The 23,463-nt window shown below is 36.1% G+C and overlaps 4 protein-coding genes across 4 annotated transcripts; 2 read left to right on the top strand and 2 right to left on the bottom strand.

The window, feature by feature from the left end:
• Nucleotides 738-4,586, top strand: LOC18774568 (zinc finger CCCH domain-containing protein 14). The gene is made up of 3 exons (XM_007205569.2): nucleotides 738-1,031; nucleotides 2,219-2,279; nucleotides 3,407-4,586. The coding sequence occupies exons 1-3, from the start codon at nucleotides 947-949 to the stop codon at nucleotides 4,167-4,169; spliced, it is 909 nt and encodes a 302-aa protein (XP_007205631.1). The 5' UTR covers nucleotides 738-946; the 3' UTR covers nucleotides 4,170-4,586.
• LOC109950004 (GATA transcription factor 18) lies at nucleotides 5,595-9,219 on the bottom strand. The gene is made up of 4 exons (XM_020567385.1): nucleotides 8,822-9,219; nucleotides 7,266-7,448; nucleotides 5,964-6,218; nucleotides 5,595-5,708 (listed from the first exon to the last, which is right to left on the bottom strand). The coding sequence occupies exons 2-4, from the start codon at nucleotides 7,437-7,439 to the stop codon at nucleotides 5,595-5,597; spliced, it is 543 nt and encodes a 180-aa protein (XP_020422974.1). The 5' UTR covers nucleotides 7,440-7,448; nucleotides 8,822-9,219.
• On the bottom strand, nucleotides 12,008-17,136 carry LOC18772587 (nucleolar complex protein 2 homolog). The gene is made up of 12 exons (XM_007208001.2): nucleotides 16,992-17,136; nucleotides 16,821-16,854; nucleotides 16,582-16,694; nucleotides 16,020-16,091; nucleotides 15,369-15,932; nucleotides 14,793-15,095; nucleotides 14,115-14,444; nucleotides 13,813-14,019; nucleotides 13,638-13,724; nucleotides 13,009-13,103; nucleotides 12,797-12,925; nucleotides 12,008-12,684 (listed from the first exon to the last, which is right to left on the bottom strand). Exons 1-12 carry the CDS (start codon nucleotides 17,103-17,105, stop codon nucleotides 12,384-12,386), a joined length of 2,349 nt encoding a protein of 782 aa, XP_007208063.2. The 5' UTR covers nucleotides 17,106-17,136; the 3' UTR covers nucleotides 12,008-12,383.
• On the top strand, nucleotides 17,942-18,950 carry LOC18774949 (delta(12)-oleate desaturase; the record flags this gene model as incomplete). Its single annotated transcript, XM_007206902.2, has 2 exons — nucleotides 17,942-18,431; nucleotides 18,676-18,950. Coding segments are annotated over 2 exons (765 nt in total), but the record flags the coding sequence as incomplete, so codon positions are not given.

Genomic DNA, 23,463 nt, shown 5'->3' with positions numbered 1-23,463 from the left:
TACATATCTTTGCCACCACACGATGACGGATTCAAGAATTTTTCGTTCATGAGGAAAATAGAAGTCCTCACGTCATTTTGCCTACTTGTCCTTGTCTCCATGCCCACCCTCCGGCTCTTTGAGACATTTTATGGAACATATAACCCCCATGACAACTATAATAAAAGAGAATAACAAAATAATATAAGCAATTGTAATCATTGGCCCATATTGTGAGAAATTATTGTATGGTACTGGAATACAGTCACGTGGTATAATTTATACACGTATTATAATATAAGTGAATTAGTTATACCACCTCATCATACTCCTATACTACACTATAATTACTTCCCTGTTTTAGATCGTAGACTTCTTTCAAATCAACTATCCCAAATTTATGGAGGTCTATACGATTTTTTAATTTTTAATTTTTTTCAAAAGGCCTTGAGGAAATTCCAAAGAACCCCATATCAAGGAATTTCCAGTCTCATTAATTTAGAAGCCCATTAAGTTTTTGTTTGTAAAAAAAGCCCATGAATTTTATAATGAGCCCATTAAATGAAATTGGTAGCCCGATCCAATACTTGGAAGCCGTACACGCATCCCATCTCATCATCCGAGATTCGGATTCGGATTCCCAACAAAAGATGATTAAACGATAACGTCACACGGGGCGCACGTGACCCCCACCCCTCTATCACCGTCTCACAGATGACAGACCACAGTCGTCGTAGTAAGATAATTGCCAAAAAAAAATCTCTATTTTAAAAAAATATATATTTATCAACCCCATTTAAATTGCAATTTCAAGTCCGCCCTTCCCTTTCCCCTCTTTCGTGAACCCTAGACAGTTCAATCTCTCCTCTTTCTCCCTCTCCTTCTACCTCCTAGGGTTTTTATTTATTTTTGTTCTTCTACTTTTTCGCGGTTTCTGCCTCGCACGCTTCTCTCTCCTTGTGCTGTAATGGACTTTGGAGGCGGGCGCAAGAGAGGCAGGCTCGAAGCTGCCTCCTTTAATGGCAATGGCGGCTTCAAGAAATCCAAGCCAGGTTCGTCTTCGCATTACTTTCAACCAGGCTCACATGTTTTGTTTTGTTTTTTTATATTATTGTACCACGCGCAGACATGTATGACATATGTATGTGTAAGTTTTATGCATTGAAGCTAGGGTTGGTGCTTGTTCTGCTTTTGTGCATTTAGCTTTGCTTTTTACTTGGTTGGAGTACTTTAGGAAGTGGAAGAAGAAATTAATTTGATGAAAATCTTAAATTAAGTGTGGAAAAAGTTTAAGACAGTTTGAATCTCAAGTGTTAAGCTTCCTGGATGAATAGAATGAAGAAAAGTATTTTAAAAACATTGAATTTTTAGCTCAAGTTTAAAAAGTATTGAATTTGTAGCTCAGTTTAGTTTGGTACGGAAAGTTTAAGAAAACGAAGTTTAATCAGTGATTTTTATTTTTATTTTTTTTAATTAATCAATTGGGCACTTGGGAAGCTAAGTTTATTGCTAGTTTTTTCTGCGTGAAATGCACATTAAAGGCATTAGCGTTCTTTGTAGTGGAGCGAGATTTAACATGATGTTCTATTTGTTTTCGTCACTCCAAACTTGAAAACGAAAGGAAATTTTGTTTTTGGCTGCTATCTCATTTAGGTGTTCATCTCTGTTTGCATACTGGTGATTATAAAGTTTCTTAAAAGGCTTGTGCCTTCATAATGTCTTTGCTGGGTAGATGGAGTGCAATTCAGAGTTGGCTATTGAGTGTTTGCAGGATATGTTTATTCCGTTTGGAGTTTGTTAGTACTTAAAAAAAATAAAAAACTATGTAAGTAGATAAGTGAGAGATAGTATCCACGGCTTTAAATGAATATTTTCTAATGACTGGCGAGGAGAGAAGGAAATGGAGAATCCTAAGTTCTCTCAACTTTCCTGTGAGAATGGAAACTTCAAATTTTTTCTTGAAAGTAATATACTGAAAACCATAATTTTAAAATATGATTTAAGTTTTGTTTTTACCTCTTTGTTGGATTAAATAGTACAGGGTTTAGAGGTCTTTCTCTAATCAACAGTATAAGAGGGTTGTTCTTCGACTATTTGGATTCTTCAATGGAATTGGTGTTTTATATATCTTTTATTAGTGATAAAAATGGTAACGTCATGTTGAATATTGTTAAAGTTTTGAGGATTAATAACCCACTGTAAGCATAACTGAGGGAAATTAATTAATGTTCTGCAACAGAAATGGAGTCCTTTACAACTGGTATAGGAAGCAAATCGAAGCCATGCACAAAGTTTTTCAGGTTCTAATCTTAACCTATCTAAAATGAATACTCTAAATGTAATTTTGCATATTGATAATTTATATAAATTCAAGAAAGAGTTGTTATCCAGTTTTTGTGAATAAAATATTTGCAATTTGGACTAATGAAATGGGCGGTCAAAGCTGTGATACAGGTTGAACTCTCTGTTCTAATCATGATAACAAAGACTGAACAGATATGGTTGAATGACAACAGCTCGATTAAATATGTACTGGATCCTATGTAATTTAATGCGGTTGTATGGGATGCAGAAGTTTCCTTTATATGGTGTTTATATTTAGCTTCTTTTATATTCTTTGCAACTGAAATCAAAGCAATTGGTCGCTAAGTTTTAAGACAGGTTATTTTATGTTCGGACTATGAAAAAAAAGTAAGTTGAATTGAGAATTCTGATTCATTATGAAGTCTAAGTCATGATCTCTTTCAAAAACTATGGGGACTCCACTTGCATTTTGTTAAACTGTGTGGGGCGTAAAGCTTCTATTTAAACCGTCACTGTTCCTTGATCTCTTTCAAAAAGTTTTAAATTTGTTTCCGTCTGTATTTCATTCACTGAATTTTTCCTAAGGTTTGTTTAGGATGAGGTCTAAGTCATGTTGGTATCTTTATATTGTAAGAGAGAGATCTTGTTGTGAATTATGCTACCTTTCCAATCTCAGACTTCACTCGTAGAAGCTTGTCTTTTGATGCTTTATTTCTTTTTCATTTCAGTATGAGGTAAGAGTGGTGGTGAAGTAGTTGGCTAATAGAAGTTTGGCCTTGTATTCACCTTCTAAAAGAACAGCTTTTCCATTGCTAATGAAGCATTTCTTGCCTGAGTTGGCTAAAGTTAAAAAATATACATAGTTCCAGACTTTTTAGGATTTTTCATACATTTCATAAGAGAAACCAATTGGTGTTTTGTTTTGGGGCAGTGATTCTGGTGAAGAATTTATCCTAAGTTTCGGTTTCCTTTTTCCTATATGTGCTACACAGCCTTGTCTCAGCTGAGTTTATATATAATATGTGCTCTTTACCCCATTTCTGATCTGTATGCTTGTTTGTCAGATTCCCTGTAATTTTCTGTCATATTTGTGCTCAGAAGTTTTTGTTTTGTTTTTATACAGCACATCTGGGTGCCCTTTTGGTGAGGGATGTCACTTCTTGCATTATGTTCCTGGTGGCATCAAAGCGGTGTCTCAGATGACTGGTAGCAACCCAACTCTTCCTCCTCCTCCTAGAAACTCAGCAGCCCCTCCATCATTTCCAGATGGTTCTTCTCCTCCATCTGTCAAGACCCGGTTGTGTAATAAGTACAACACAGTTGAAGGTTGCAAGTTTGGGGATAAATGCCATTTTGCGCATGGTGAGTGGGAGCTTGGGAGGCCCACTGCTCAATCCTATGAAGATCCTCGTGGTGGGGGAGGATATCCAGGCAGGATGGGAGGAGGTCGGATGGAGCCTCCCCAGCAAACTCATGGAGCTGCAGCGAGATTTGGAGCCACTGCCACAGCTAAGATCAGCGTTGATGCTTCACTTGCTGGAGCCATAATTGGGAAAAATGGTGTGAACTCAAAGCAAATATGTCGTGTGACTGGGGCAAAACTTTCTATAAGGGAGCATGAGTCAGATCCCAAGCTGAGAAACATTGAGCTTGAGGGTACCTTCGATCAAATTAAAGATGCCAGTGCTATGGTTCGTGAGCTTATTGTGAACGTGAGCTCAGCTGCTGGACCTCACATGAGGAACAACCCTGGTATGGCAGCCTCAGCGCCAGCAAGCAACTTCAAGACTAAGCTTTGTGAGAACTTTACTAAAGGCACATGCACGTTTGGGGACAGGTGCCACTTTGCACATGGACCTGAAGAATTGCGCAGGCAGGGGATGTGATTTCTTTCAATACCTCTCTCTCTCTCTCTCTCTCTCTCTCTCTCTCTCTCTCTCTCTCTCTCTCTCTCTCATGTCCTCTTACCATTCTCTCGTAGGATACGCTTATTACAGCATTAATTTTTGTGTTCGTTGAATTTTCCAAGAGTGCAGTTTCCTTAGTTTTCTAGGGTGTTAATTTTGGAAATTTTTATAGTAGCTTGCCATATTTGATCTCTACCTAGCCACTTTTGTCTTGTGGGATCACTCTGAGGTTTCTTGGTTGAACTAATGTAGCGATTAAGCATAAGTTGCCAGTTGCCAGTTGCCAGTAGCATGTGAAGTGGCAAATGCTATTCTTGGTTGCTTTGTTGTGTTAATTTTGTTTTCATCAGATTAAAAAGAAAAAGTAAAAAGAGATGTTAGAGAGTTGTTATTCAAGTTTTTCATTTTATCGTTCTTTGCTTTATAACTTGCAGTCAAGTGAGCCATTGCCGTACAATAATGAGATTGGGCCAATCGACACTGTTCTGGTCAACTAGCTTACTAAGAATAAGAGACCCGTGTAATGAAATGCAATTGGGGAAATGGATTAAACAAAATTGAACTCAAATTGATAGTGAGCCCCTAGGTCACAAGGCCATCTGATCCAACGGTATGAAAGCGCAGTATTGTGGTGGATTGGTACAGATCTCATTATTTTGTGGTTAATTGGCCCTAATCTTAATCACAACTCTAAAGTAGAAATATAAGCAAAATAAAGTTAAGTCTTAATTTTTTATTTTTTTGAGAACCTTTCTTATTGAGATGGGCGAGATAATATACCAAACTCATTTTCTTATCTGAGGAGCAATTACTCCAAACCATTAAACTAGTGGGTTCTTCACATTAAGTCTTAATTCTTAAATAAAACTAAAATGAAGCAGATAGATGACTCAGCACAATCCAATTCTATTTAATTATGAGTTTTCATTTTGTGGGTCGAAAATTCAAACCCTATGGCAATTATTTCCTTATATATTTTTGAGAAATTTAAACTTATTAGTAACTAGGTTTTCATTCAACGAAAAGAACTCATACACTAAATGAATCCAAATCCTTCTAGGCTTTTGTTGAGGTTAATTTCACGCAAGTCAACTTGTTAAGATTTTAAGATCTATGATATAGGGTTCCTATCAATTTATTAGGAAACCTAGTTTCTTTTAGCATATATATAAAGATAAATAATATGAGCAAATAGAAGACAGAGAAAACATAAATCCAAATAAATAACCATACTTTAAAAAGCCAATATTTTCCATGGCTAATATATTGTCCTCCCAAAATAGAAGATAGTAGAAACTTAATTAAGTCATCGCAAACTTATAAGAATCACAAACCCAACTTATTAAAGCTTAAACAGTTTAGGGCTTGGGAATAAGCATCCACTCTGAACCTAAATCCAAATTACTAAAGCTTGGAGACCGCATGAAGCTGTTTGAAAGCTGCTTCCGCAGCCTGCTGCTCTGTTTCTTCTTTTTGCTTGATCTTTCGGAACCTGATCCCACATCGATTGCAAAGACTCTGCAAAAATAAAAACATCAAATTATAAAGACTATGATTATAGCCATTAAGTTCCACAACAACAAGTGTTGATATCTATGAAAAATGCTAGAAAGACCATCGTTAGAGACTAACTTGTATACCATCTCTCTAATACAGGTGGGATATGTATATCTATTCAATTACTTTACGTACACCTTTTTCATCAATGATTCGGATTCATAGTCTAATAACAAAAAAAATGAACTTGATTGTTTGATTTTGTGTAAAGCTTACCTTGGGGCCAAGGGGACCAGTACGCCACATGGGAGATTCAGTAACACGACAGTTATAGTTGGTGCAGGTTTTATCGATATCACAAACTTTAGCAGGACGGCGTCCAGTAGTCTTCCTCTTTCTCGAGCCACCAGTTTTTCCTCTTCTGTTGGATATGTTTATTATGCAGTAATTCTTCAACTCCGGTGGAGCTGGAAATTCATATTGCTTATATCCATTAACGTTGAGATTCTTGAGGCTAGACCTATCGACGGCCTGCCAAACAATTTGTATGTGTAAAACAAATTAATCATCACTTTGAAATATCACAGACCAAAAATTACACATGACCATTGTACATTAATTCAGAAGATAATAATATAAAAAAATAAAAATAAAAGTAATCATCATCACCATCATTAGCAATCATAGTTGCATGGCTTCTCTATAATGAACATTTATTAATGGGTACGTAGGTAACATATATATACGTACATTTCATTTTACAGCTGAAATAATTGACTAGCTAAAACAAAAACAAAATTTATCAAATTTGTATGAGATAATTATATGCAACTTAGATGGAATAATAGAAAATGAAGAAAAAAATTAACCAGTAACATCACAAAGATTTATGGCATCTGCCATAGACTCGAGTCTCGACGACTTGTTTTTGCTAGAGAGATGAGCACTCGGAATACACAAACAACAAGAGAGCGAAGAATGTTCGAACTTGGTGATATTTGATCCTAGTATTTTTACATGAATTAGATCTCCAGGTATAAGACTAAATTTGGTGGTTTCATTTCCTTAAGCGACAGCCAGTGAGGTGTTGCACCCACCCCGCGGCGGCTTTCCAAATAAAAAAGACGAACATTTAGGGTTTTAGGGGTACTTTAGGAATATTGGACCTTTTAATTAGCGGCGGCTATCAAAACTAAAAAGATTAACATTAGGGTTTAAGAGGTAGTTTAGGAAACTTATATTTTGTGATCCGGATAAATAATAGTGTATCACTCTACTAATTATTGCACTAAAAAATAATACTAACGTTTACAATCTCTTTACAAAACATTTTAAGTGACAATGACAAATTTAGCACAAAAGGTATTGTCATTATATTTATTATACACTATTTGACCAATATATTTAGTAATAATTAAAACCGGGTAGCGGTAGTTATTGTCACTCTCTTGTACGGGTGGTAAATGAAAATGCAAATAGCACTCCTCGAACTGTATAAAAAACCTGATCCATGATGGATAGTAAAATAAACCCAAAAACTAGCACACATATATATAGGGAAAAAGGTTATGAAAATACCTGAGAGGTAGAAGAACCATTTGCAGTATGGGATTGTTGATCATTGTTTTTGTCGGAAGATGGTATTCCTAGCCTCAGGGTGAGGTCCACCAAACAATCCGTACCTCCTAGATTGGCTTCATGTTGATCAAAGTTGGTCATTTCGAAACCATTTTGAACACCTTTGGGATCCATATGTTTTCTCTGGAAATCGATCGTATCATATCAAAGTTAGATCTTTCAAGATAAGTAAGCCCATGGAGAGAGAGAGAGAGAGAGAGAGAGAGAGAGAGAGAGAGAGAGAGAGCTCTATCCAGTCATGCATGAAAGTTGAAACTGAAAGACATGATGGCGCAAAAACAGAGAATGATCTGGAAGGCTGACACACACACACACATACACACACACAGACTAGAAAGGGACAACATTTTCCATGAGTAGATACCAAAAGAACATCATTAAGACTGCAGATCTATCTAGGGTGTGAGAATGTGTGAGATCAGAATCAGACTAGACAAGAACATCACTAGTAGTGTTACCTTTGATTCTAAACCTAGATATAAACGTGCATATATTTGAACTTTAGTCCTTTTATTAGGTATGTTGTTTTGAATATACACGTCAGTACAAAGCTGTATATACATTCATATTCATAAGTACATTAATATATATAACTTATGAGTTTACTGAAAAAAAACCATCTTAAAACCATCTTATCTAAAGATGAAAATCTAAATGCCTCTTATGATTTTGAATAATCAATAACTAATGGTCTATATGCATATATATATGTAAAAATTCCTAAAAACAGGGAGAAAAACATAGAGGTACATGTACATGTTATGCACAAATGTATCAAAAATATATATATACAGAAATTCTCTTATGCAGACCTCCGGATGTTATTATTGTGCGGACATCATGTATTTTTTCACTACCCCTCATTGCTTTCCTCCATGTTTACTATGGCATTCGCACAATAATTACGTGATGACATTCGGATGAGAGAATCATTTATATATATATATATATGATTTTTTAATTTGGGACAAGATCGGATAAAAGCGATCAATATCAAAAGTGTTGAAAGGCACCAAACGTGTGTCCCTGTTGCATATATACATAATAGATCATGAATCCCTAACATATATACACATATATCTTTTATATATATATATATTATACAAACGAACCAAAATATCCGATCCATATATATTTAACTTAATATTTATATAGATAATTAAAAATCTATAATTTTGACAACAAAAAAATATCATGATCAAGATAAAAAATAAATGGATCTCCCATTTTTTCCCTTTTTGATCTGTTTTGATGTATGAAAGATCTACAACCCTTCCCTTTAAACTCCACAGCTATAGATATATAGATCTTTCATGCAAAATAGAGAGAGAGAGAGAGAGAGAGAGAGGGTTGATCATGAGCAAATATTGATCTCCCCCTTTTCGACTCTCAACATCGATCAGTCACATAGCTACTGTATACACAAACAGACACACATTTGCACACCAAAAGGGTGATGAGAGAGAGAAAAAAAATGGAAGAAAGGAGAGACTTACAGGGCAGGAGAGTAGAAATCTAGTGATGCAAAATGGTGTTTGGTATAAGAGTTGGAGGCTATGAATGTGCTTGGAATGGGAATGAAAATGCCAAATTTATAGAAGTCGTCCCAGAAGGAAAAGGGATGGTCTTTTATGGAATGTCCAATAAAAAATCTTACGGAAAATTGTTTATACATGAATTCAATGCCAACAAAAATATTTATATGCTTCTTTTTTTCTTTTCTTTTTTTCTTTTTGATCTGTGAACAGCAGTAAGCTTCACACACAGAAGTGTAAACATATATCAAGCTCAATACTTTGCATATATGACTAGAATTTAGATTTTTTATATATGGAGTTGCAGGATAAAATGGACCTGGAAATTTGAATAAAATCCAATCAAATGGATTGGTCACTTCCAGAATGAGTAACGCTCCAGGACCAGGATTAGGGTATATTTAAGGCTTTACAACACAACATATCCAGCAATTTTCTTTTGTTTTGGTAACCATGTAATGGTGGTTTGTCCGTACTACTATGCCTCATAACTTTTGGGCTGGCATGCCTCAACCCATTTATATATATATATATATATATATACAGAGAGCTTCCATTGAGGGATCCCTCAAATAAGCTTATTTGAGGGACACCCCTTGTAGGCCCCACTCCGGATTGTATTTCACTAATCCAAACCGTCTATTTTGTAGATACTCATTCAAAGATCATCTCTACAAAAAATCACTTGAATCCGATATCATGTGACCACTCAATTGAGTTATTGAAATTTTAGTACTTTTCTTAAAGCACCGTGTTCATTGATTTTGTAAGACACAATTGGATGTCGAAACGGTTTCCGATTTGTCTAATTTTTTGTAAGGATGATCTATGAATGAATACCTAAAAAATAGATGGTTTGGATTATTGGGAAAAGAATTGTAGGGTACCCTAAAGGGCGTCCCTCAAATAAAATTATTTGAGGGATCCCTCAATAGAAGGGGACTGTATATATATATATATATATATATATATATATACATACATGGGTTGGTATGCTATTAAAAGATAATTTCTGTATTATTTGGACTTTTATATTTTTATTTGTATTTTTGTCTCGTATTTATATCTGAGGGTTGGTGTCCTGACAAGATATAATGTCCTACCTTGTTTGAAAATTTATATATGGTAAAAGAGCTGGACCATACTCTGTATCTTCATCATATGATGAACTTACTGCAGGTTCACATACACTTAAGCTTCATGTCACCCGTCACCTCATCGCCTAGTTAGTAACCGATGACGAAAAAACATTTGGCGTGCGTATTTTCAACAACGAAAAAACATTTGGCGTGCGTATTTTCAACAACGAAAAAACATTCGTTTCTCATACACTTCTCAATCATACAAAAAAACACACATTTTTTTAAAACCATATGTATTATCCACATACATTTTTTAATGTTTCATATATATTTTTTTAATAATCCAAGCATAATTCGTGTACACGTACGTAATTTTTATTCATATTTTTCTGTCCCATACTTTACTAATCCTTAATTTCATTTATATTTAGATATATACACACACACAGAATATATATATATTATTTATCAAACAGTCTCGTATATAAACTTCTGGAATCACCCCAATTTTCCTTAACGTTCACTTAAAAAAAAAAAAGAAGTAAATTAATGAAGTTCAAGCCACAGAAAGGCAAATTTGTTGAAGGTGCTACAATAGTATGATAAATTGATGCAAAAAAAAAGAAAAGGAAATTGACTTCAACGAGCTTATTCACTCTTTGAACTCCGTTGTAAAATAAGGAAAGATCAGAAACGTTTTTTTTTTTTTTGGGTTCAAAATTAGAAACGATGATATATCATAATTTAACTGGTATTTGTGTTTAATTAAACATGGAATAATAAGTACTTTTCTTTTACTTCTGGCAACCAAAAAAAAAAACACTACGTTTTTACTTGGTTTGTTAAATCCCATATTCAAATATTAAATCCAAACTCATAATTTAGTTTAGTGGTATTCCATGTTCGAAGTCCTATGGACGAAAATTTGAATCTATTTGGTTGTTTATTTGTGAAGGTGTCAAATTTTATGAGGAAAGTAATATTGCCATTTGTCGTATAACTCGAAAGTGCAAGCTTTGTACAGAAAAACAGTTACGAAAAATGTAGACAAAATAACAAAGAAACTACTCCCCTCTCTTATTTTGGAAGGAGCGTATTGTTTTTTTTTTTTTTTTTTTTTTTCAGTACAAACGATTGAAGGAGGGGGGTTTTGTATACTAACATTCTTTAATGCTTGGGGATTTCGAACCTCTATCTATATAATTTGAGGCCAAAAAGCTCAACGAATTGAGCTAGCATCTTGTTTAGATAGACAATGCACCTTTCCAAATTTGTGCAAAAGAAAGTTGTACAATTAATAATTACTGGAAAGTTCTCCTAAGTTATAGTATCTATTCAAAATTATTATTTGTCAACGTTTATATTTATAAAATATTCTTCCTATATTCGTGTCATGTTTTACAAGTTCAACCATTTTTAAAAGAAAAGAAAGGTACAAAGGACCCACTACAACTAGTGTCGTGGTTTGGAGTAATTGTTTCTCAAGGTTATGGGTCGAGTCTTAGCTTAGCATTTATGTAGTGTGTGTGTTTAGTATATTATCACCTTTCTTAATAGAAAAAGTCCTCAAAAAAAAAGAAAGGAAATATAGTAGTATTTTAATAAAAACCACAATTTGTGTTGAGTTTAGGGCCTATGATATGGTGAACGAAGTTCGGGCAGAAGACTTTGGGTTCGGAGGCTGTAATAGGGGTTTCTAATGAGGAGTCCTCAATCATCATCCGATCAATTGTAGAACTATTATTGGACAGTTAGATTGAACTCTTCAACACACCCCTCAACATAGCCGCCTTATTACAGAAGCTCATGTAGAATTTGCTGTCTTGGTTCTAGTTCTAGAGTTTAGGGTCAGGCTTGGCGTCCAAGGTATAAGGACTAGGCCTTGAAGTGTGTGTGTTTGGTATCCAATGTCCGACTTCTATACATTTGTCGTGGAAATTAGGAATGAAACCCTAAAATGAAGTGCTAATAAGTACAATACTTTTGTGTAGCAAATATTTAAGTATAATAGAACCATGTTAACTACATAAGGAGACTCTTGGAGTTGGGCAGCAAAACCAACAACAAAGCGCAAAATGGATCTCTTCACATTGAACAAAATGAATTGACAAAAATGGTTTTCAGGGTCCAGAATGGAGACCACTCTGCACGAGCTGTTTAAAGTACAATTATCATAATTACTGTTGAATGAAAAAGGATTTGACAAAACAAGGTAGACTATCTGACATCACAAAGGATACTTGGGTCTCTGTGCGAATGGTCTTTTGAAATGCTTTCTGAACCATCCTGTTTTTTTTTCTTTCCCCATAGGTGAGGAAGATGTCTGTAACTTTCCTTGTTGCTGCATGAAGCATGCTGTGGGAGCAAGACGTAGGAGCTCTCTCGCAGATGACTTTCTGCCACTTGCATCTGCCCCCATTCCGAACTGCATCCGATTAGGCCTAGGCTTTAAGAGATTTATCTCCATTAGCCTTCTTTCTCTTCTTTGATCTTTTTGCTTGAGATTTTACATTCTTCTTTGATGTATTTGTAGAGTGTTTATGCTTCTTGCTTTCCAGTTTTGAAGGTGCTGGTTTCCCCTCTTCATCCTCCTCAGCCGAGAAGGTGTTGCTTAAAGACCCATCTTCTTCATCAGAACTGAGCACCAAGTCCTGAACAATATCTTCATCCATGGCTACTTGGTCCTGGTGCTCAGTCTTTCTCTTCCTTTTCTTCTTTTTCGTATCTTTGGGTTCTTTTGCCCTGCAAACCAATAATATTGCAACAGAAATATAAAACCAACAATTATTAGAAAAAGAGAGAGAGAGAGAGAGAGAGAGAGAGAGAGAGAGAGAGAGAATTATCGTAACCATACTTGGAATCGGTTCCTGGTAACCAGGATGAACTGAAGACAGTAGTGCCTTCCTCATCCTTGGGGTCATATTCTTCATCACTTTCCCGTACTTTACTTCCAAATACAGATGAATGCTCCCCCACGAGAACACTGGAACCCATTTGCACGTTAGAAAATGATATACTAAAGATGCTACCATGAATATGAACATAATAGAAAATATGATCTCAGACCTGGATTCAAACAACGAATCATTTCTTTGTTGTGCTACTTGGCGTAGAGTTAAAACATACTTCGATAGAGGGCTTACCCCCGACTTTTTCTCATCCTATGACAACATATAAGGAATTCAGTTTCTCCAAGATTATATCAAAATTATATGAAACGAAGGGCAAAGCATTCAAGAAAGAGGTGACCAATGAATTACAACACAAATACCATTCATATGGGCTTATCAACAAATTACATCATGATGGACCTTTTTCAGATGACAAAAATGTTTGTTTGAAACATCTCTGTTCCAACAAGAAAGACATAGTTGTTTTGATTATTAAAAATATACCGCTTTTCAACACAGTGCACCAAACCAGCATGAGTTAAACTATGTTGACCATGCAGTAATCAGCAGGCTGCTGATTTAGCATCACCTATTTGTCTTTCATACCATTCAGACTATAATTATACTATTGAAAAAGAAACACCAAGCCAAGTAAAGCAGGGATAAGTAGCAACTCTTCTATCTGGTCCAGTGACTTTCACCATGCTTTATGATTATTGGCTAGTAGCAAAGTATATACACATACAACGTGTTTGACGGCAAACTCACAAAGGGAGAGAAAAAAAAATTATGGAAAGTGCATACCTCCAGGAAAGATGCAGCTGCAGTATCATTTGGTAGAAAAGAAATTGACATACGCCTTTCATTTGTAAACTGACAGTTAGCCTCAATCTGGGGCATAGAATAGCTGAAACATTAGCTATGTGCACGAAGGCTTTCCTATAGTTAAAGGATGCAATCATTAGCAGACAAAACATACCTGACGAATAAGCTCCCTCATTGCTTTCCGGAACCTCTCAACCTTGGTTGATTTGCAGAAGCTGCGCAATCGTACAGCTGGAATAAAAGACACCTCAGGGAAAGCAATAGAATAGCTCCACTGCGCCAAATGCTCAGCAAGCTCATCAACAACAGATAGCACACATGCCTCCTGAAATGCTCTGGTCTTCAGTGTTGGCTTGCTAACCTGAAAAAAAATAAAAAATAAAAAGTCCATAATCAACTCAATACAAATGTAGTATTGAGTTTGAAGCAGAGAATAATGTCGATCCTCAAGTATACCTTAAGTATCGTACGCAAATCAAGAGCTTTGCCAACACCGCCCGTGGCAGGCCTATTCAGTTCTTTCATTTCAAGCATGTCCAAAAGTAGCATAGAAACCGGTGTGAAAGTACCCGTCGAAGCAGCAATTCGATTAAGCATTCTAACACACCTCAATCTAAGGGGAAAATATCTAGCAGTTGGAACTAGACGGGCTACCCCATAAATTATTTGGGCCAGGGGATACACAACAGGCCTAAAGTCGGCTTCTGAGCCGTAGGAAGAGATGGCCCCAGTCCAGAGCTCAAGGCAGTTCATGAACTTCCACTCATACACCTTTCGGAATGCTTCCTACAAGACACAAAGCAGCATAAGCGAAACCCAAGAAACATAGTGCATCTGCTAGGTTTTGAAATAAATATAATTGTTAGATTTTTTTATATAAAAAAAAAAGCAATAGAAACTAAAATTTTGTAAAATGGAGGCAGAAGCTAGCATTTTTATTCAATGTGACCAAGAAAATCTTTTTGTTTTTATGTAAATAAAGGCAGCTTAAGCTTATGTAAACAGTCAATTTTTCAGACAAGAATAACAAAATTGGTACAATGATCATTCTTAAGTCCAACTAAGATGTATGCTGCAACAGAAATGCAACAACATAACAAAGGGTAAACAATAATATCTAAAGGCTTGTAATACCTTAGTTTTTGCATTGAGTGCTTCCCGCAAAATCATTGCTAATTGTCGAATGAAAACAAAGGCATGTTGATATGCAGTGGGAAGGTCTACACCATAGAGTTCGATTACACAATTTGCACGAAATTGGACATGTTGCAATTTTGCTGCAGTTATAAACTGGCAGTTCAAGACATAGGCTTTGTATATCCCTTTAAAGCATTCATCTAAGCAATCAGATCCAAGCCGAACGCATAAATCTCTTAGAAACAGAAGGGAGACAAGAGGGAGGGAACCTCCCCCTAAACCCCATAAGTCTACAGCAGTCTGTGAAAAGTAATACAAATTATTTAGTTCCCACTTAACCAACATTAAAAAGAATACTATAAAGAGAAATATTAGGCGGTAAAAACCAATAACAGATGTCTATTCTGAATATAACCTACATGCCCACATATAATGGAATTGGAAATTTATATAGAATGTATTGATAGCAGTGACCACAACCTCAAGCCATATCCAAAGCACAGGCAGTAGAGTAGTAAAACAAAGAAGAAAGTATTTCAAACAGAATATAAAAATGTGTATCTCTGCGCTTACCTTAATGTACTTCCTTAAGAGAACAGGAAAAGCAGCCAAAAATATGGAAGAGTATTGAAGACGCCGTAAAGTAAATGATATCATTTCTGTGTCAGTCATTTGACGCAAGACATGTAAGGCATTTCCAATATATGACTTCACTAAATGGTTGTAGTTCTTCCATCGTTTTGTGTTCATCACATCTAGTATGGTCTCCTTCTTCCCACCAAAAGCAGGGAGCTCCAACAATTTTCGGATTATTCCATCCATTTCCTTAAGCACAAATAACATCACTTTATTAAAGACACTGCTAGACATAACACTGAAATCTAACATAGATTCATCCTCTTTATCATCACCATAGTGGCAGGCAGTGCGGAAAGCTTTCATTAGAGAATGAATAGCACTCAACTTCCCATCTTCTCTAATCGAGTTGCACCAGGAATCAACCATTTCACTAGTTATAACTTGTTTAGATGGTTTCTTTTTCTTTTGTAAAACATCATGACGGCCAGTCTCTTCATCCACTTGTATTTCATCATCTACTGGTGTTTCATCTTCTTTCAAGTTAGTATCTGAATCTTCCTGCGTAAAACAGGGACGGGCTTAATTTCATATGTAGCATTCCCTGAGTAATACTTAAAATTTAAAAAGAAACTTTTGCATACTCACATCAATGTCCTCATCATTAAATTGTAGAAGTTCCTGGTCATGCTCTTTTAAGAAATCATAGAACTCTGGGTCCTGCAGGTTAAGAATCATTAATAACTTCATTACTGTAATAGCATATAAAAAAACACAAATACAAAGTCATAAAATCAAGAAGTTATCAGCCAACCACAGTTTCCTTAGTAGATGGCAAATGCAGGTAACACATCAAACTTTAAAGATTACATCCCGCATCCAATTAAAATCTGGGCCAATGCAATTCAACCAAAACAGCTACAGAGCCAAAAAGTGGTTATGGAATAACAAACAAATGAAAAAACTTTGAAATTGATATCTCAGAAATGTAACCCAACCTCCCACCAAATCAAATCCTAACTTAAGTATGAAAGCTGCAAATACATTCTCAAGTGCATATTCTTATATACTCAAATAGGCATATGCATATAAACATTAACAAAAATACACATATATGAATACACGTCACAAATTATGGCCAAAAAAAAAAAAAAAAGTACACAGTAAAAATCACACATACTTGTATAAATGGCAAAGCAGAAGTTCTAACCTTTTCACTAAGTCTTTCCAGTTGGTCCTTATGTTCTTTCGCCCGACCTGGAGACTTGGAGCTTTTCTGGCTTTTGTTCCCATCTTGGTTTTTTCGACTTTTCGAATTTGTCACTGAGATTACAATTAAAGCAGTGGAATTTCAACACTTAAAAGTAAACATGAGCTTGAATATGCATAAAGCACAAACACAGATAGAATAAGAAAACTGTTGCACATAGAGAGAGAGAGAGAGAGAACCTGGGTGTTGTTCTTCCATGACGATAAAGGGTTCCTGCAAACGAAAAAATAAAAATGGGAGCTGAGAGGCTTAATTCAATCTTTAATTGAAAAACCTGGGCATCGGAAACACACCAATCCAAACACGGCTTTAGAGAATTTTGAGAACATGAAAAGGAGAAGGGAATTTACCTTAACCTCTTTTTGCTCCAACTCTGAGAAACGACCACCAAAAACCCTAACGTTCAGTTTTGAGGTTTTGACTATTTCCCTGACTTTCTCTCCTTTGTTTTTTTCTTTCTCCATTAGCTTGTTTGGGTTAGAGCCTCAGCATCAAGCTTTTGGGCCGGGCTTAAACGCCATGGTGTACCAAAGAAAGAAAAATTAGTATATATATATATAAAGCAAAAAGCAGAGAATGGTGAAACATTCAAAATACCAGAAAATGCCCTTTGTTAATTCAAACATTAAGAATTGAAATTATTAATTAAATTAGGATAATATCGTAAATTCATATTTTTTAATATTAAAAAAATTAAAATTAAAAACAAAATAAGATAATAGGTCCTACTTTTATGGAACATAACTACTCTGTTATTTTTTCTTAATTCTAAAAATAAAAATAAAAAAGAAAAAGAAAACCAATTGGCACATGCGTGAGCATGTGTCAAGGGGCTAGTAGTGATAAAAAAAACTTGAATAATAAGAATATCATAAATGAAATTTTGGTTTTGAATTTTGTGAATCAGGTTTTTTCTTTTGTAATAGGTTAATGAAGTGGCCCAAATTAGGTGGGTCTATTTAAATTTATAAGAGAAAAAACTATTTTGTCCATCGTCGATCACTCATTAGATTACCTTCGGCTGCCACGTAATCAACCAAACTAAGCCTTACTTTATGCTTAACTTGAGTTTTTAAATTATTTATAATATTATTGTTGAATACCAACGCACATTTTTCTTTTTTGTTACATAAATTATCATTTTCTCTTATAAAATTATAAAATTACACAATTATTCACTAATTAAAATAAACAAAAGGTAAACCTTACTATATATTTTCTTTAGGGAGTTTTGGTTTAAACTTAATAAATACTTTAATAATTTACTAACCTCTTGACACAAACAAGGTTGTTGTAATGGTTTGGGATTGAGGTTTCTAAAAACGCCATTCCACCACATTGCTTCAACCGCTCTCTCCTCCGCTCCTTCTCCTATGTCCTCTTCGACCTAACCCTGTCCTTCCTCCCCTACCACATTGCCACCTCATACTTCCACCTCCTCCCTCACCCCCTCCTCCCCTACATCTCTTGGCCCATCTATTGGATCCTCCAAGGCTGCATGCTAACCAGTGTGTGGATCATCGCACATGAATGTGGCCACCATGCCTTCAGTGACTACCAAATAGTGGACAACGTCGTTGGCCTCGTCCTCCCCACTGCCCTTCTTGTCCTTTATTTCTCAAGGAAGTACAGCCACCGCCGCAACCACTCGATCGACATCGGTTCGATGGAGCGGGACGAAGTGTTCGTTCCAAAACCAAAGTCTAATATGCCATGGTACAACAATTACTTCAACAACACACCAGGCAGGCTCTTGGTTATTCTTGTCACTCTAACAGTCGGCTGGCCCTTGTATTTGGCTTTCAACATCTCGGGCCAGGAATACGACCGGTTTACATGCCACTACGATCCCAACGGCCCTATATTTTCCAACTGGGAGAGGCTCCAAGTACACATTTCTGACCTCGGGATCATGTCTGCTATTTATGTGCTCTATAAAATTGTCAAGGCCAAAGGGTTTGTTTGGCTTGTTTGTGTTATGGGGTGCCAATGATTGTGGTTAATGTGTGTTGTGCTAATCACATACTTTGGGGGGGCTGAGAGGGGCTTTGGCGACTGTGGACAGAGACTATGGGGTGCTTAACAAGGTGTTCCATACACATGTTGTGCACCATCTCTTCTCTACAATGCCGCATTATCATGCAATGGAAGCAACCAATGTGCTCAAGCCTATTTTGGGAGAGTATTATAGTGTTGATGCAACTCCAATTTGGAAGGCTCTGTGGAGGGAAGCTAGAGAGTGCCTTTTTATTGAACCTGATGAGGATGGTGCTCAAAACGATGTGTTTTGGTACCGGAACAAGTTCTGATTGGGAGCAAAAGCTTTAAATAGTGTGGTTTAAAATGTAATGTATGTTGTTTTAAATAGTGTCCATAAAAAAGATACAAATTGGAAGGGTGCCAAATATATTTGAATATTTAAATAGTATAGTGGCGCGTTTATACTTTTTAAATATATTATTTTTTAATTATTTATTAATATAAAAAATAAAAAACAAAGTCTACAAAATAATTTAAAATAATTAATTATGTTATAAAATTAGAGGGAGAAAATGTAGAGAGAAGTGATATGCTAAAGACAAAGTTTCACCATGTTTATTCCTTTCTTAATCTTTGGTAGAACCATCTATTTATAAGCTTACAAGATAGAAGATTGAATACCATCATTTACAATATACCTATAAGTTACAAGTACTAATTATAAATACTTAATGCATAGGTTACATAAAATCCAACGGTGGAATATTAAGAGGTATGGTGGTCATCCACCAACTCATGCATTTACAATCTCTGTATTGAATCCTCTGATTCGATCTCCAAAGTGTTTAAAGAAAATATGTGTTTGATACAAGGGTCGTAGAGACTTGATCTTGATCAAATGGATAACACGAAGCTTGTTTGGTGTTTGGGATTTTTCTATGGTGAAGGAACCGGCACGTATGTGTTGTGCTTGATGGCTCTTCCAAAGTACGTAGGGTGAAGAATGCATAGAGTTTTCTGTTTCTTCTGAGTGCTAGGTTTTTTCTCTCTCTGCCTCTTCTTTCATCTTAAGGCCTCCTATTTATAGGTTTTTGTAGGATACTTGACCTAAATAACTTTCCCTATTTAAAACCTTGTTTTGTGGGATTCTGATTTGATTTAAATCAATTCCCATAATCTGGCGATTTAACCAGATTATCTTCAATTGATTGACCTGATTAATATTTAATTTAAATCAAAGTCAATCACAGAAGATTCTTTCCTTTAATTTTGTCTTCATCTTGAATCGTTCGATGCACTCCGTCGGATGTCGCCATGTGTCATTTTTGACAACTAATCCGATTTTGATGAGTCACACGCCACATGGGCGAATTACGGGGCCCACGATTTAATCCACCGAACCCTAATTATTTTCTTGTCCAATGGAATTTATTGCACCAAAATTTCTTTGTCTACAGTGTTACACATCCACGTATTATAACATGCGTGGATATGTGTTACTTCGAAGGCAACAAAACATTTCTTTTTTCAGTTTGATGAAATTTAAAAAAAAAAAAATTGGCTAGGCAATCTCAATCCGCGACTATTCACTCAATATAATCTAAATTACGAGAATGGGAATTCGAACTCCGGTGTAGAATGAGGAGCACTAGCTCAACTTCGCTAAGCCCATCTGCAAGCCATCACGCATCATCAATCAAAACTGAATTAATTAAAAGGGAAAAACTACAAAGCAAATACAACAAAATTTGAACTCAAACATAAGAGAATAAGAGAATTATTAAAAGATCAAAATTCTTTAAATTAATGTCTTTTATTGCCTAGAAGTAGGTCCCTCTTCATCTCCATCCTTCGACTTTTTTTCTTCTCGTTTCCCCGAAGGTTCTTCAATTCCTTTGGTACCTTCGTTAGTACTTAGCCCACTTGGACCATTGATACTCATGGTGGGGGGATTGGTTGCAGTGCGAGAAGATGAGCCATTCTCAAACCCTGGACTATGATGTACGTAGTCAAAGAATGAATCCCCGGGCTTGAATCTTTTTCCACTTGTTGCAGCTTCCAGTTTCCTTTTCTTTGCATGGGAGCTCATATGTCCCCCCAAGGCACTGCCGCTTGCAAACGACTTACCACACTCGAAGCACGTATACTCACCCATGGGTTTGGGCCGCCGGGGCCGAGACGACGTCGTTGCAATAGCAATAGAAGCAGCAGCAACTGTCGTAGTAGTGCTTTCCCTCGCAACAAGAGTTTGTTGGTGATCGTCTCGGGGTTCTTCTTTAATGATGGAAGAGGAAGTAGAAGGCTCATGATTTGGGACAAACTGCGATTGGGATGAAGTGGGAAATCGAGTGGCTCTTACTAGGGTTGGCAGTGAAATTTGGTTGTCGCTCATGATGGATGCCCTTCCAATGTTGATATTGGAAGAGAACGATGGAGGTGGTCTAAATCTAGTTGCCGCATACATAATGGGGTTAGGACTAATATTTCCATAATGATAGGTTTGTGATGAACTTTGTTGGTTCCTCATGACTCCAGTGCTGCCATGGAATCCAGACAAAGTTGTAGGGCTTGAAATGTTACTTAAGGGGAAATGGGGTGCAAGTGCAACTCTAGGTGGTTGAAATCTCATAAAGTTGAGATTAAGGGTGTGGTTTGGAAATGTTGGACCAGTTTGGGTTGGTTGAATTGGAACATGAGTTTCCCTGATCATCATGTGTGGGTTGCTCATGATAAGGCCTGGTGGACGCGGTTGGTATGATCTTATCATGGGGATCACGGGTCTATCTGGGAAGACCACTCCGCCCCAATATGCAGGAGATGATGGGGAATGAAGTAGATGCATGTTTTGGAAGCCTGATCTCACTGCAGGTAAGCCATTCAAACCATAAGTAGTGGTAATAATAGTTGTGAAGTAATTGGACCTGTAGACCATTTGTGTGTGGATGAGACCATTTGTATTGTTGATGCTACCTATTTGATTGTGAATGTCGCTTGGGAAAGCCATGGGTACTAATTAAAAGTTGGAGAGAGAGAGAGAGAGAGAGAGAGAGAGAGAGAGAGAGAGAGAGAGAGAGTCTAAAACAATGGAATTTGGAGAGTTGTACTGGGTAAGTGAGTAAGAGAGTTTTGTGCCTAATTGACTTGTACTGTGTACTGCTATATAGTCTTTGTCATGGCCCCATGAAGTTCGAGAGGGCTTGCATGAGTTACTACTTCTTAATGACTTAAGGTAACTTTTACCCTAAAAGCAAAGGGTTTTGCTGGCACAGGTCAAATGCATGTATATGATGAGAAATTCATTTTGTTACAATTTGTGAAATATAGAAAATGATATCCGGTGATTATATATATATAATCAAAAATTTCTGGTGATCCCAAACACAAAAATCTGATGAGAATTTTAATTTTTACTAACCAAATTAATTAAAAAAATTATAATTGTTCTACCGTTCAAACCCAACTTTGTAGTTTAGCAGAGATTAACCCATGTAAAAAAAACTTTCAAGTAATGAAAATGGCACAAATCAACCTCCACCTAGCTAGCTAATACAAAGCTGGTTGGCAACATGGCACAAAATTAACCTAGGGTAGAAAAATATTCAACTTATGGAAATAGTACAAATATTTCATAATTTCCATTCAAGTACTGGGAGTAGCCAAGAATGCACATACATGTATCTGCAGTCATTTCTGTTTAGAAATGCATTTAATTTGTGCACCTCTCTGAGGATATGCTCCACAGCTTTCATATGCCATGCATGGATTTCAGTTTTCTACAATATTTTACTCTTCTTCCTAATAAACCCAAAACATACGACTTTGGTCATATCACGAAAATATTGATAAATGTATTACTCGTGGCAAAACCCATTAAACTTTTCTACCCAAAAAAGGAATTAATACACGTACCTTATATGCCTCAAAATGGCTCTCATAATATATTAAATACAAATTGGTTCTAATTAAGTTTGAGATAAATAATCGGAGTTTAGTAGAACAATATTGTTTTTAATTTATAAGTTGTGTTTTGGTATATGGATGCCCTTGGGTGTTTCTGTTTTAAAATTTAGTTATATTCAAATTAGCGCGAAGCGTTGACCGTTATATTGAAACGTATGTATAATTTGAATTGAAGACAACACTAATAGTTTTTATTTTATTTTATATAGAAACTTAGTTATAGTTAAATTGGCGGCAACACAGACCGTTGTACAAAAGCTTAGTTGAAATTACTTTAGCGGCAATATTATGTATTACCGTTCTGAGCTAGTTATCAAACTACTATTAACAACGATGTATCTCTTTTTGTTGTAATGACCAAATCAAATCATTAAAATCAAAGCAAGCTAGAATACATTATCCAAAAGCCAAACGGTGAAAGTTTCAATGCGAGAAGATAGCCATTCTCAACCCTAGAATGTGGTCAGAGAATAATGAGTCCTCAGGCTTGAATCTGTTGCCATTTATTGCAGCTTCCAAATTGCTATTCCTTGTATAGGAGCTCAAATGGCACTGCCACTTGCAAATGATTTGCCACACTCGAAGCACTAATGCTCACTCAGGGCTAGGGGCTCGGGCTATTGTCGAGACGACGTTGCCGCAACAACAACAACAATATGAGATTGGCACTGCAGCTTGGTTGTTGCTCATGATGGTTGCCCTTCCAATATTGATATTGGATGAGAATGATGGAGGTGGTGCCCTATACATGATGGGGTTATGACTAATATTTACATAATGGTTTTGTGATGAGAAAGTTGTAGGGCTTGCAATATTATTTAGGGGGAAATGGGGTGCATGTGCAACTGCAGGTGGTTGAAATCTATTAAGATTGAGATTAAG

The sequence above is a fragment of the Prunus persica genome, chromosome G6, assembly GCF_000346465.2.
Source record: "Prunus persica cultivar Lovell chromosome G6, Prunus_persica_NCBIv2, whole genome shotgun sequence".
NCBI classification, from domain to species: domain Eukaryota; kingdom Viridiplantae; phylum Streptophyta; class Magnoliopsida; order Rosales; family Rosaceae; genus Prunus; species Prunus persica.
Note: the sequence above shows the minus strand (reverse complement) of the source record. Positions and strands in the feature narration are given on the sequence as shown.